At 56.6% G+C, this 13,674-nt stretch overlaps 1 protein-coding gene across 1 annotated transcript in view; it reads left to right on the forward strand.

The window, feature by feature from the left end:
- The window catches only part of FCGBP (Fc gamma binding protein), a 40,961-nt gene that overhangs the window by 25,209 nt on the left and 2,078 nt on the right, over nt 1-13,674 (forward strand). Inside the window, exons 11-18 of the mRNA XM_019432077.2 lie at nt 145-482; nt 1,497-2,070; nt 2,432-3,048; nt 3,489-4,032; nt 5,062-5,633; nt 5,956-6,529; nt 7,478-7,677; nt 10,716-11,099. Of these exons, the coding sequence (XP_019287622.2) occupies nt 145-482; nt 1,497-2,070; nt 2,432-3,048; nt 3,489-4,032; nt 5,062-5,633; nt 5,956-6,529; nt 7,478-7,677; nt 10,716-11,099 (3,803 nt within the window). The remainder of the gene's footprint in view (nt 1-144; nt 483-1,496; nt 2,071-2,431; nt 3,049-3,488; nt 4,033-5,061; nt 5,634-5,955; nt 6,530-7,477; nt 7,678-10,715; nt 11,100-13,674) is intronic.

The raw sequence follows: 13,674 nt of genomic DNA on the forward strand, positions 1-13,674 counted from the left end.
CAGATGGGAAGCCCCTGGTGTCTGTCCTCACCTGCAGGAGCCCTTAGCCCCGGGGCAGAATCCCTGGGGCAGACCGGGGCTGAGGCTGGGGAGCAGCCGGCCTGTGCTGGGCAGCCCCACAAGTTCCTCTCTCCCTGTCTCCAGACCCGTGTCACGGTGTGACCTGTCGGCCACAGGAGACGTGCCAGGAGAAGGATGGGCAGGGTGTGTGTGTACCCAACTACGAGGCCACGTGCTGGCTGTGGGGCGACCCGCACTACCACTCCTTCGATGGCTGGGACTTCGACTTCCAGGGCACCTGCGACTATGTGCTGGCGGCCGCCGGCTGCCCAGGGGTCAGCGCCCAGGGCCTGACCCCCTTCACCGTCACTACCAAGAATGAGAACCGGGGCAACCCTGCTGTGTCCTTTGTGAGGCTCGTCACCGTGTCTACCCTCAGCGTCAACATCTCCATCCACAAAGGCGAGATCGGCAAAGTCCGGGTAAGTCCTGCAGGATGGTCTCTTGAGCCCCCTAGTTGGGGAGAGGGGTCCTGCCAGCCACAGTTAGGAGCTGAGGGCTCTCTCTTCACCTAGGCCTGAAACAAAAGGACAGCAAAAAGCAACAATAACAGCCGCAAACATCACCTCTCTGTGGGGTATTAAAGGAGTCTAGCCCTTTGCTAAGGGTTTTGATGTAGGACTTCAGCATTAGCCTTTTTAGAGACCTAGGCTGGAATCCAGTCTCTCCCTATGAGCCGTGTGATGTTGGGCAAGTGACTTTTCCTGGTGGTCCTCAGTTTCCTCACCTGTGACAGGGGGATCCAATGGCACATGATAAGTGCTCAGCTGACGGTCTGACCCGGGTGAGAGGCCATGAATGTTTGTGAGGGAATAAGGGAGCGGCCCAGAGCCTCCAACGTGGAGTGAAATTCAAGGAGATGAGGGAGAGAGGGGAGGCGGTGGGGGGAGACGGGCCACCCTTCTTGCCCATGGCAATGGAATTGGAGATTAATGGCCGTTCACAGGGAGAGAGAGAGGTATGGAACAGGGTAGGCGCTCAATGAATGATGGTGAGTGTGCCGAAGAGATGTCCAGACACTCGGAGATGCACAGGAAAGAGAAAACGTACACACACAGAGATGCAGAGAGAGTCAGTGCACGTGTGAGAGAGACACAGAGAGGGAAGGGAGACCCAGAGAGAACAAGAGATACAGAGTAAGAAAGAAACTCAGAGAAAGAGAGATCCAGAAAGAGAAATAGGTGTAGATGTAGAGAGAGGGAGAGACAACAGAGAGAGAGGAAGGGAGGGAGATGGAGATAGGGAGACCCAGAAAAAGCAGCAGAGCAGGGTTTTAGCAACGCCCACAACGTCAAGTGACCTACACCCGTGGCTCGTGAGGAAGGCCTTGGCAGCTCCCAGCCACGGCGCCGTGAGGGAGGGAGGCAGGGGGCCAGAGCTGGAGCCTCCCCGCCTCCAGTGGGCTCTGTTTGCCTCCTTCCCCCCTCAACCCCCAGGTGAACGGTGTGCTGACAGCGCTGCCTCTCTCTGTGGCCGAAGGACGGCTCTCAGTGACCCAGGGCGCGTCGAAAGCGGTGCTGGCAGCCGACTTCGGGCTTCGGGTCACCTATGACTGGGACTGGCGAGTGGAGGTGACGCTGCCTAGTAGCTATCACGGCGCCGTGTGTGGGCTCTGCGGGAACATGGACCGCAACCCCAGCAACGACCGGGTCTTCCCGAATGGCACCGTGGCCCCCTCCATACCGGTCTGGGGCGGCAGCTGGCGAGCTCCAGGCTGGGACCCGCTGTGCTGGGATGAGTGTCAGGGGTCCTGTCCAACGTGCTCTGGGGACCAGCTGGAGGAGTACAAGGGCCCTGGCTTCTGTGGGCCCCTGGCCCCTGGCGCGGGAGGCCCCTTTGCTGCCTGCCATGCCCAAGTGGCTCCTGACAGCTTCTTCAAGGGCTGCATTCTGGATGTCTGTCTAGGCGGTGGGGCCCATGACATCCTCTGCCAGGCCCTGGCCGCCTATGCTGCTGCCTGCCAGGCCGCCGGGATCGTCATTAAGGACTGGAGGGAGCAGGCCGGCTGTGGTGAGTGTCCGGGGGAGCAGAGCAGGAGCTGAGGGGGGAGGGGGGTCCCAGTCTTTCTGGATCTTTGTGTCTGTTTCTCTCTGTCTGTTTTTGCCTCTCAGTCTCTTGGCGCTTATCTCTGTGTCTCCCTTTGATTGTCTCTCTGTCTCTCCGTTTCTCATGCCGTCTCTCCTGGTCTCCGTTCGAGTCTTCCTCTGTGTCCCTCTCTCTGTCTGTCGGTGCCTCTTGCTGCTTCTCTCAGTCCCTCCGTCTGTCCCTCTTTGTCTCTCTCTGCCTCTGTCTCCTCCCCTTCCTCTGACCCCACCCCCCGACAGCATTTTCTCTCTTTCTCTCCCTCCCACTCCTCCATCCACTCCTATAGAGATGTCCTGCCCCGAGAACAGCCACTACGAGCTCTGTGGCCCACCCTGCCCAGCCAGCTGCCCATCCCCCGCGCCCCCCACGACCCCAACGCCATGTGAGGGCCCCTGTGCCGAAGGCTGCCAGTGTGATCCGGGCTTCGTGTTGAGTGCTGACCGTTGCGTTCCCCTGGACGGTGGCTGTGGCTGCTGGGCCAACGGCACCTACCACGAAGCTGGCAGTGAGTTCTGGGCCGATGCCACCTGCTCCCAGAGGTGCCACTGCGGGCCTGGGGATGGCTCATTGGTCTGCAAGGCTGCCAAGTGTGGGCCGGGTGAAGAATGTGCCCTGCTGCCCTCTGGCCAGCACGGCTGCCACCCTGTCAGCACAGCTCAGTGTCAGGCCTGGGGTGACCCCCATTACATCACCCTGGATGGGCACCGATTCGACTTCCAAGGCACCTGCGAGTACCTGCTGAGTGCGCCTTGCTCTGCACCACCCAAGGGTGTCGAGAACTTCACGGTCACCGTAGTCAATGAGCACCGGGGCAGCCAGGCCGTCAGCTACACTCGCAGCGTCACCCTGCACATGTACAACCACAGACTGACCCTCAGTGCCCGCTGGCCCCGACAGCTGCAGGTGAGGGGTCTGGGGCCAGAGACGAGCCCTGGGGTTGTCTGGGACAGTTAGGGGTCTGCCAGTCCCCTGATTACCTTTCACAGGTTAGTGGGACGTGATGGGGGGAGGGGGTTCAGAGTATAGGCCTTGGAGCAGCAGGTCTTCCCCATTTAAACTAATAAAGTTAGTTTATTCTTTTAGTTTAACCTTAGTTTACTCCACTATAAAATGGGTCTAATAATAGTACCTGCCTCAGAGGGTCCTGTGAGGAGGCAGTGGCGTCGTGTCTATAGAGGCTCCTCCTCCTACTACTACCATCCTTATTATCACACAGTGTAGATCACATGCTCAGGGTTCCACCCCATTCCCCACCCCCCCCCACCCCCCCGTAGGTAGTGGAGTCAAAATTCGAACCTGTGCCCGCGCCGTTCACGACCCCCACCCCTACCCGGTACCCACAGGTGGACGGCGAGCTCGTAGCACTGCCCTATCAGCTGGACTCGCGCCTGCGCGCTTACCTGAGTGGTGCCGACGTGGTGGTGACCGCCGCCACCGGGCTCTCTCTGGCTTTCGACGGGAAAAGCTTCGTGCGCCTGCGCGTGCCGGCGGCGTACGCGGGCGCCCTTTGTGGCCTGTGCGGGAACTACAACCGGGACCCAGCCGACGAACTGCAGGCGGTGGGCGGGAACCCCGCAGGCTGGCAGGTGGGCGGCGCGGAGGGCTGCGGGGAGTGCGTCCCCGGGCCGTGCCCGCCTCAGTGCACGCCCGAGCAGCAGGAGCCCTTCGGCGGCCCGGACGCTTGCGGCGTGATCTCGGCCCCCGACGGCCCGTTGGCGCCCTGCCACCGCCTCTTGCCACCGGAGCACTACTTCAAGGCCTGCTTGCTGGATGCCTGCCAAGCCCAGGGCCATCCGGGAGGCCTCTGCCCTGCCGTGGAGGCCTACGTGGCAGCCTGCCAGGCCGCGGGGGCCACGCTCGGCGAGTGGAGGCGGCCGGATTTCTGTCGTGAGTACGGATCCACGCGTGGTCCACACAGTGGGCGTCTTCCCGCCTGCCCTCTTCACACGGCTCTTAGACAAGAGTCTTCTCCTCCGTGGGTCCTGTCAAAAGTACACCGTGGCATTTACCCACGGAAATGCACCAGGTCACATACTGCAATGGCAGACACTCAGGCACACCTGGTCAGAAACCCTAGGTGCTGGATCCTCTCCGGGATTCGTGTGCTCAGATATCCTAGTCAGATAGACTGGGGTGGTTGACCCTGTCACAGACAGCTATTCAGCGAGGTGCCCTTGGTCAGAGAGACCTAGAGAGTTACACCTGGTCAGATGCACCTACCCTGTTTCAAACACTGAAATCCACAAGGTCAGATAGAATTGGTCTGATAACCTCAGCCAGGGACGCTTCCGGTTAGAGACACTCGGGCAGATACTCCCAGGTAGAATCGTGACCCTGACAGAGCCCCAGGTAGATATCCACAGGCTCACGGTCAGAGAGTCCAGGGCAATTCCCCCCTCAGGCACATTTGGTCAGATTTATCCTGTCAGCTTCACCCAATCAGATATACGTGGTCAGAGTCCCACTGACACCAACCTTGTCCGAGACACTCCATCAGAGGCTCCAGGCCAGACATCCACAGTCAGGTGTATTCACACCAGAGATACGGGATACATTTGGTCCCGCAGCCCGGTCAGAGCCACCCCCCAAGATACCCACACGTTTGGTTCCAATCCCGCATATCTTGGTCGGATGTAGGTGGTCAAATTCACTTCATCTATAGAAATTTTTGATCAGGCCGACCCACGACGTGGTCAGAGAGACTTGGTCCCCACGTCCCCACACCGAATCCCCCAGTTAGATGTACTGGATCAGACACTCTGCTCAGATCCCTGGATGGATTCGCTCATGAAATATTCTCAGGCAGAACATGCAGATTCCCCTGGGCCGGTTCTCCCACTCTGTCACCCTCCCCTCCCCCCCCCCCCCGGGGCCCTCCCTCTGCCCTCCCGGCTCATTCCCCTTTTGTCCCCACAGCCCTCCAGTGCCCTCCCCACAGCCACTACAAGCTCTGCGGTGACTCCTGCCCCGTGAGCTGCCCAAGCCTCTCTGTGCCCGACGGCTGCGTGCACACCTGCCGGGAGGGCTGCGTCTGTGATGCCGGCTTCGTGCTCAGTGGTGACACCTGTGTGCCTGTGGGCCAGTGCGGATGCCTCCACGAGGGCCGCTACTACCCTCTGGGCGAGTCCTTCTACCCAGGCCCTGAGTGTGAGCGGCGCTGCGAGTGCAGGCCGGGTGGCCAAGTCACTTGCCAGCAGGGCGCGGCCTGCGGACCCTACGAGGAGTGCCGAGTGGAGGACGGTGTCCAGGCCTGTCACCCTACAGGCTGTGGCCGCTGCCTGGCCAACGGTGGCATCCACTATGTCACCCTTGATGGGCGTGTTTATGACCTGCACGGCTCCTGCTCCTACATCTTGGCCCAAGTCTGCCGCCCACAGCCTGGGGACGAGGACTTTGTCATTGTGCTTGAGAAGAACGCGGCTGGAGATCCCCAACAGCTGGTGGTTACTGTGGCTGGCCAGGTGGTGGTACTGGCACGGGGGCTGAGGGTAAGTAAGCGGACGTGGCCTTACCCTGGGGGTCTGAAGGGGACGTGGCCCCACTCTGGGGGGGGGGGGCGGGGAGGCAGGTTCTGAGTGGGACAGGGCCCACCCTGAGGGCTTGAGGGAGATATGACCCCAGTCCAAGGGGACTAAGGGTGACACAGATCTGGAGGTCTGAAGGTGACACAGTCCCACCCTTGGGCAGTCCAAGGACATGGTACAACCCCAAAGGGCCTGAGAGGGACATAGCTCCACGCCAGGAGTCTGAGGGGTCTGTCTCACCTGTGGTACTGTGAGTCCCTGACCCCCCCGTGGCCTTTCCACCCAGGTCACCGTGGATGGCGAGGCTGTGGCCCTGCCTGTGGCTGTAGGTCGTGTGCGGGTGACCGCTGAGGGCCGGAACATGGTTCTGCAGACAACCAAGGGACTGCGGCTTCTCTTTGACGGCGATGCCCATGTCCTCATATCTATCCCCAGCCCCTTCCATGGCCGGCTCTGTGGCCTCTGTGGGAATTTCAACGGCAACTGGAGCGACGACTTTGTCCTGCCCAGTGGCGCCGTGGCCCCCAGCGTGGACGCCTTTGGAGCCGGGTGGCGGGCGCCCAGCTCCTCCCAGGGCTGTGGCGAGGGCTGTGGGCCGGGCGGCTGCCCCGTGTGCTCAGCGGAGGAGACGGCGCCCTATGAGAACATCCAGGCCTGCGGTCGGGTCCGGGACCCCCAGGGCCCTTTCGCGGGCTGCCACGCAGTGCTGAACCCCTCTGAGTACTTCCGCCAGTGCGTGTACGACCTGTGTGTCCACAAGGGCAACACCACCTTCCTCTGCCGCAGCCTGGCCGCTTACATGGCGGACTGCCAGGCGTCCGGTGGGGCCGTGAAACCCTGGAGGACAGACAGCTTCTGCCGTAAGTGTCCAGGGGAGCCCCTCGGAAGACTCCAGACCAGGCTCAGGGACTCCTCCTGACCTGCTCCTGTCCTGTCTGCCTCTCAGGAGCAGTGCCTCCCTCTTGAAGCATGCCCCTCCCACACCCCCCGCCCCCAGCTTCTCCCACAGCACTCCCTGTCTGCTCCCCCCCTGCCCCGCTGACTCTTTCTCAGGCTCCCTGCAGGGGCCCACGCTCCTGAAACCACAGACAGAGCTCTTTCTCAGGACTCATCCTGAACCCTTTCTGTGGGGCCCTGGGAGGGGTGGTCAGACAGACCAGGAGCTCACATAATACAGCCTGAGTCTGTGACTCACCTGGGCCCCCCAGGATGGGGGTACATTTCCTTCAAACTCCCAGGGCAGGGCTGTGTCTCCTTCATTCTCCGCAGGACAGCACCCATATCGGGGGCCGTCATCCACCCCTGTGGCCTTAGATTTGTCCTCAGTGCTGACAGGGGACACTGTCTTCGGCCCTGACCTCGCTCCTGACTGCCAGCCTCGGGGGTCCAGTGGTTTCCTGGACACTTTCCCCTGGGTGTCCTTCGGGTCCCTCACACCTGCTGTGTTCCCATATGACATCAGCATCTCACCCCAAACCTGACCCTCCGATTCTCTGACCCCAAGTCTGCATCTCCGGACAGCCGCACCATCCATCGATTGCTCAGGCAGAGCCCAGGGGGGTCCTCACAACTCCCTGTTTTGGCCTCATCCGGGCCCTGACCTTTCTGTCCACGCCTCCGCCTGCAGCCCTGATCACACACTGCACTGGGACTATCTTTTCCACTGATATGAGCTCCATGGGGGAGGGCATGAGACTGTCTTCATAGCTGGTGTCCCCAGCATGCCAGCCCAGATCCGGTATGTGGGATGCCAAGGGCAGGGCCCGACACCCACAGGCCTGACCCCGCCCCCTCTCCTCCCTCCGCAGCGCTCCAGTGCCCTGCCCACAGCCACTACTCCACCTGCACGCGCTCCTGCCAGGGCTCCTGTGCCGCTCTCTCCGGCCTCACGGGCTGCACCAGCCGCTGCTTTGAGGGCTGCGAGTGTGACGACCGCTTCCTGCTCTCGCAGGGCACCTGCGTCCCCGTGCAGGACTGCGGCTGCACCCATGACGGCCACTACTTGCCGGTGAGCCCGGGCTGGAGGTGGGCAGGGAGGGTAGAGGAGCCCGAGGGAGACTCAGAGCTTCTCTGCCGACCCCCTCAAGGAGGGGACAGAGAAGCCACCTCCATTTCCCAGTGGGGTGACTCAATGCTGGTAAAGTGTCTTAGTTTCCTGAGGCTGCTGAGACAAAGGTCCGCAAGCAACCTTGGTGGCTTCAAACCAGGGAAATTTTCTCTCTCACAGTTCTGGAGGCCAGCGTCAGAAATCAGGGTCAGTGGGGCAAAATCGAGGTGCGGGCAGGACAGCACTCCCTCCAGAGGCCCCAGAAGAGAATCCGCTCCTTTCCTCCCCCCATTTTTGGTGGCTGCAGGCCTTTCTTGTCTTGTGGCCACCTGACCCCAATTTCTGCCTCTGTGTCCCATTTCCCCTCCTCCTTGCCTCCTTGTGTGTGTCACAAAACCTCCCTCTTATAAGGATACATGTGATTGCATTTAAGGCCCACCCAGATAACCCAGGGCAGTCTGTTCATCTCAAGATCCTTAATTTCTCACATCTGCAAACACCCCTTTTTTCACGTAAGGTAACATCGACTGGTCCCAGGAATTGAAACCTGTTATATTTGGCGGGCTGTTACCCCGCCTCCTACAGTCCCCTCATCTGAGCCTTTCTTCATCTAGAACACGGGGTTAATCATCATCCATGCACCATGGGTATCTGAGGATCCGGTGTCATTGTGCCTGAAAGGTCCCTGCCGGGCACCGGGCCTCAGCCTCCACCTTCATCATACGGTACAAATGCCAGCAACATATACATGGTGCAGCAGGTAGTGAGGCTGGCAATCGTTTCATGATAGAAGTTGAAAATTTGATTAATTTTTGTGCTTGATGTTTTCTGAGCTCTTGCTGTGCGCCAAGTTTGTAACAGATATTAATTCATTGAATGATCCTTTTTTTTTAATATTTATTTTTGAGAACAGAGAGAGCAAGCACAAGCAGGGGAAGGGCAGAGGCAGTGGGGGGTGGGGTGGGGTGGGCAGAGGATCCGAAGCAGGCTCTGCGCTCACAGTACAGAGCCCAATGCGGGGCTCAAACCCACAAACCGTGAGATCATGACCTGAGCCGAAATCAGACGCTTAACCAACTGAGCCTCCCAGGCGCCCCGAATTCATTTAATGATCTTATGCACCAGGCACTATCGCAACAAAGAGAAGTCAGCCCAAGGCTGTCCGTTAGCAAGCGGGGGTGCTGGGATTGACACCCCAGCAGCCTGGACCGACACCCCAGCAGCCTGGACCCACCTTCTGAACTACCAGGCACCCTGCCCCCTCACAAGCCTATTTACCAAATAAAGGAAAGATGAATGACCACATTCCATACTCGCTCATCCCCATTTTATTAATGGCGGTAAGATAGGCTAGAAGGCCTGGAAGTTCAAGCCTTCTGGGGAAGGACATGCCAAACTTCTCCTTCCTCCAGGTCTCACTGCCTCCAGGAAGCCCTCCCTGATCCCCTAGGCTGGGTTACCCCTGTGCTTCCCCCATCCCAGCCCTGACAGCTCTGCCTGTGCCAGGTTTCCTAGATTCGTGAGTCTGGCATTCACCAGAGAAGTCTGGGCTGGGGAACCATCCGTAGAGAGATGGTATTTATCTCTTTTGTTACATCTGTTCTTTTAATGTTTTCAGACATTTATTTATTTATTTAATTTATTTGAGAGAGTGTGCAAGTGAGCAAGGGATGGAGAGAGAGAGAAGGGAGAATCCCAGGAGGGGCAGAGAGTCGGAGAGAGAGAGAGAGAGAGAGAGAGAGAGAGAGAGAGAGAGAGAGAGAAAGAGAGAGAGAGAGAGAAAGAGAAGCCTGGCTCACCCAGGGCTCATGTTTTACCCAAAGCAGGGCTCAAGCTCACCTGAAGTGGGGCACGAGCTCACCTGATGTGAGACTCAAACTCATGAACTGTGAGATCATGACCTGAGCCAAAGTCAGATGCTTAACGACTGAGCCACCCAGACTTGTATTTTTAAAGAATCCAAACTTAAGAAAACTTGCAAGAATCGTACAAAGCACTCCCAGATACCTGTCGTTTAAGTTTCTTGTTGACCTTTTGACACGTTTGCTTTCGCAACCTCTCTGTGTAAGTTTATATGCACATTTCTTCTGAAGCATTTGAGAGTATGATGCTGACCCAGTGTCCCTTCGCCCCTAAGTACTTTAGCATGCACTCCCCAAGACGGAAGTTCATTTACAGGGTTATGATGGGATTAACTTCCAAATCAGGAAATGAACACTGATGCAATACTCTAAAAGATTGTATTTGAATTTTACTGGTTGTCCTCATAATGTCCTCTACAACGACTACCTGCTCCCCTGCGCCAGAGTCCAAATGAGGATCAGACGTTGCTTTCGGTTTTTATGAAATCTGATGAGGTCATCAGGTAGTGAACATAGAGAAGGTGGGTCAGCTGAGAGCCAGCTGGAGTACAGTGGCATCAGCTGGGATCATTGTCTCTCTCCCATGGGGTCTCATCCTCCAGCAGACTTGCCCATGCTTATTCCTATGGTGGCTGGGCAGGGTTCCAAGAAAGAGAGAGAGAGAAAGCTGTAAGGTCCCTGAGGTGCAAGCTTGAATTTGGTACAAGCATTGCTTCTGCTGCATTATAATAACCAAAGTATAGTTGTAAGGTGAGCCCAGATTCGTGGGGGAAGTGGAAGTAAATTTCATCTCTTGTCTTTTTTTTTTAATTTTTTTTTTTGAGTGAGAGAGAGAGAGAGAGCACGAGCTGGAGAGGGGCAGAGAGAGAGAGGGAGACCCAGAATCTGAAGCAGGGTCCAGGCTCTGAGCTGTCAGCACAGAGCCCAATGTGGGGCTTGAATTCACGAACTGTGAGATCATGACCTGGGCTGAAGTCAGACATTTAACCGACTGAGCCACCCAGGCGCCCCGTAAATTTCATCTCTTAAAGGAAGTTGCTGCAAAATCATTCTGCATGGGTCCAGAGGGCTGGAGGATTGTGTCGGAGGTTCCGATCCATCACACCGCAGTAACCTGGCCCCTCTCTCTGTGCACAGGTGAACTCCTCACTGCTGAGCTCAGACTGCAGCAAGCGCTGTTCCTGCTCCTCGAGCACCGGCCTGACGTGCCAGGCATCCAGCTGCCCGCCAGGCCGCATATGTGAAGTCCAGGCTGAGGCCCGGGACTGCTGGGTCCCCCAAGGTCTCTGTTCCCTCTTGGTGGGTTCCAACCTCACCACCTTTGATGGGCTCCGCAGAGCAGTCACCTCCCCTGGCATCTATGACATGTCTTACCGCTGCCCGGGACGACAGAAAACCATCCCCTGGTACCGTGTGGTCGCTGATGTCCAGACTTGCCGTGGCGGAGTTGAAACTGTGGGCCAGGCTCACATCTTCTTCCAGGATGGGCTCGTGACTGTGAGCCCAAAGAAGGGCGTGTGGGTAAGCCGGGGCATGAGGGGGCGGGGGACTGTCTCCCCTGGGTTTTTGTTCTTCCTGTTGCAGTGTCCCCACAGTCCTGGCTGCCCATCTGTCTTGCATTTTCTTTGTCCAGATCTCCGCAGTTTAGTCTCTGGATTTGTGTTGGTCTCAGTATTTCAAACCTAGTCCCTCTGTTCTGGCTGAGTTCTCGAGGAGCAAAAACACGCTCAAGCGAATTAGTAGTTTTGATAATAGTGTTCATTGAAACTCTATTGGTCGCAAGTAACAGAAAAGGAATTCAGATCGCCTTGTGCAAAAAGGAATTTACTAGCCCACATAACTGGAAAATCCAGGGAGAGAGCCTCAGGAGTGGCTGGATCCAGGTGCCCTGGCAGTATTATCTGGATTTATGCCTCTGTCTTTTAGACTTGCTGTTCACCAAATCCATTTCATTCTCTGTGGTTCCCCACAACATACCCACAAGACAGGGACTGCTATTATCGACATTTAACACAGAGGATAAACAAGGGCCTAAGAAGGTGAAATCATTTATTTAAGTAATTCAGACAGTGCCTGGGATCCCACCAGTTTTGAACCCATCAGCACCAGGCTCTGTTCCCAACGACTTTGATGGGAACAAGATGCTGGTGGTAACCGTGGCTACAAGGGACCAAGATGGTTTCCAGGTGCTCAGTGGGAACTTGCTCTGGACTCTGACAAAACTGGGCCACTGATCCTTCCCTCACCTGCCCTTCATCTTGCTCTTCGGGACCCCCTCAGGCCTGTCATTGTTTGCCTCCAGGAGTCTGCTCCAGCCCCGTTGCCCCCTCCCTTCTGCCCCTTGACTTCCTCTCACTTAGAGCTGCCTTGCATTTACCAAACTCCATAGCTCTCACGACACCAATTTCAAATTTCTGAGAGAGGATCTGTTTGGCCAAACAGAGCTGATGCCGGCTTACGGTCTAATCATTCATGGCCCACGTGACAGAGACCCTGACCCAAGCATGGATGTCAGGCCACACTAAAGTCCCTAGAGGAGCACGTCCCTATTTCCATGACCTGTTTGTTGATTGCAGAGACATCCACCGGGGTTCTCTGGATTCAGGGGAGAGATACAGCCATGATCCATGCACGCCTCCCTCAGTGGATGGTCTGTGTCCTCCCACCAACACACGGAGATGGTCCAAGACTCAGCCCTGCTGGAAGCAGGGAGGCTTGAGTTCTCTCTTTAGGGTAATCAGGACCAATTATTCCTTTTCTCTGGCCATCTGCCTGATACATAATTCAGGTTAACAGACACCTACCCCTGACCTTCCCTTGCTCCTCTATCAAGAAACAGTTCTCTATATGGCAGACAGATGCTCTAGAAATGTGAATCAGATCAGGGGTAGAACTCTACGGTGGCTTCCCAGAGCAGCATTCCAAACTCAAGCCACCTGCCTTCCTTGGCCTACAAGACTTTGTGTGATCTGACTCCTGCTGGCCTCCAGCCCCACTTCCTGTAATTCCTTCCCTCATTAGCCATGCTAATGATTGGCCACACTGGCCTTTCTGCTTTTTGTACAGCAGACCAAGCTTGTTCCCGCCTTGGGACTTCACATTGGCTATTCCCGCCGCTACAGGGCTCTTTGCCCAGATTGTATGCATTGACTCCTCTCACCCTCCAGGTCTCAGTTCCAGTACTCCTTCTACAGTAAGGCCTTTTCTGACCAGCTACAGAAGCTCTCCCTCTCCATCCCAGTCTCAATGCTATTACTCTCTCTTACTTCCTTCAACATACTTCTCGATATCTGAAGTTATCCATTATTTGTGTTTATTGCCTTTCTCCATCACTAGAATATAATCCACAGGTGGACAATGGTCCCATCTGTCTTGATCACCACTTTGTCCCCAGCAGATGATTCCCAGGAAAAATTTGGTTTTGTGAATACATTCGGCCCTGTTCCCTCTACAACAGGCTAGGTGCCGAGTGACACAGATGTTCTTTCCTATCTTCTAGCCAGCCATCCATCCATCCATCCATCCACACATCCATCCATCCATCCACACATCCATCCATCCATCCATCCACACATCCATCCATCCATCCATCCATCCATCCACACATCCATCCATCCATCCACACATCCATCCATCCATCCATCCATCCACACATCCATCCATCCATCCACACATCCAGTCATCCATCCATCCATCCACACATCCAGTCATCCATCCATCCATCCATCCATCCATCCACACATCCATCCATCCATCCATCCATCCATCCATCCATCCACACATCCATCCATCCATCCATCCACACATCCATCCATCCATCCATCCATCCATCCATCCATCCATCCACACATCCATCCATCCATCCACACATCCATCCATCCATCCACACATCCATCCACACATCCATCCATCCATCCACACATCCATCCATCCATCCACACATCCATCCATCCATCCATCCATCCACACATCCATCCATCCATCCACACATCCAGTCATCCATCCATCCATCCATCCATCCACACATCCATCCATCCATCCATCCATCCATCCATCCATCCACCCATCCATCCACACATCCATCCATCCATCCACA

Source organism: Panthera pardus, unplaced genomic scaffold (assembly GCF_024362965.1).
Source record: "Panthera pardus isolate Hobbes unplaced genomic scaffold, ASM2436296v1 HiC_scaffold_18, whole genome shotgun sequence".
Taxonomy (NCBI): domain Eukaryota; kingdom Metazoa; phylum Chordata; class Mammalia; order Carnivora; family Felidae; genus Panthera; species Panthera pardus.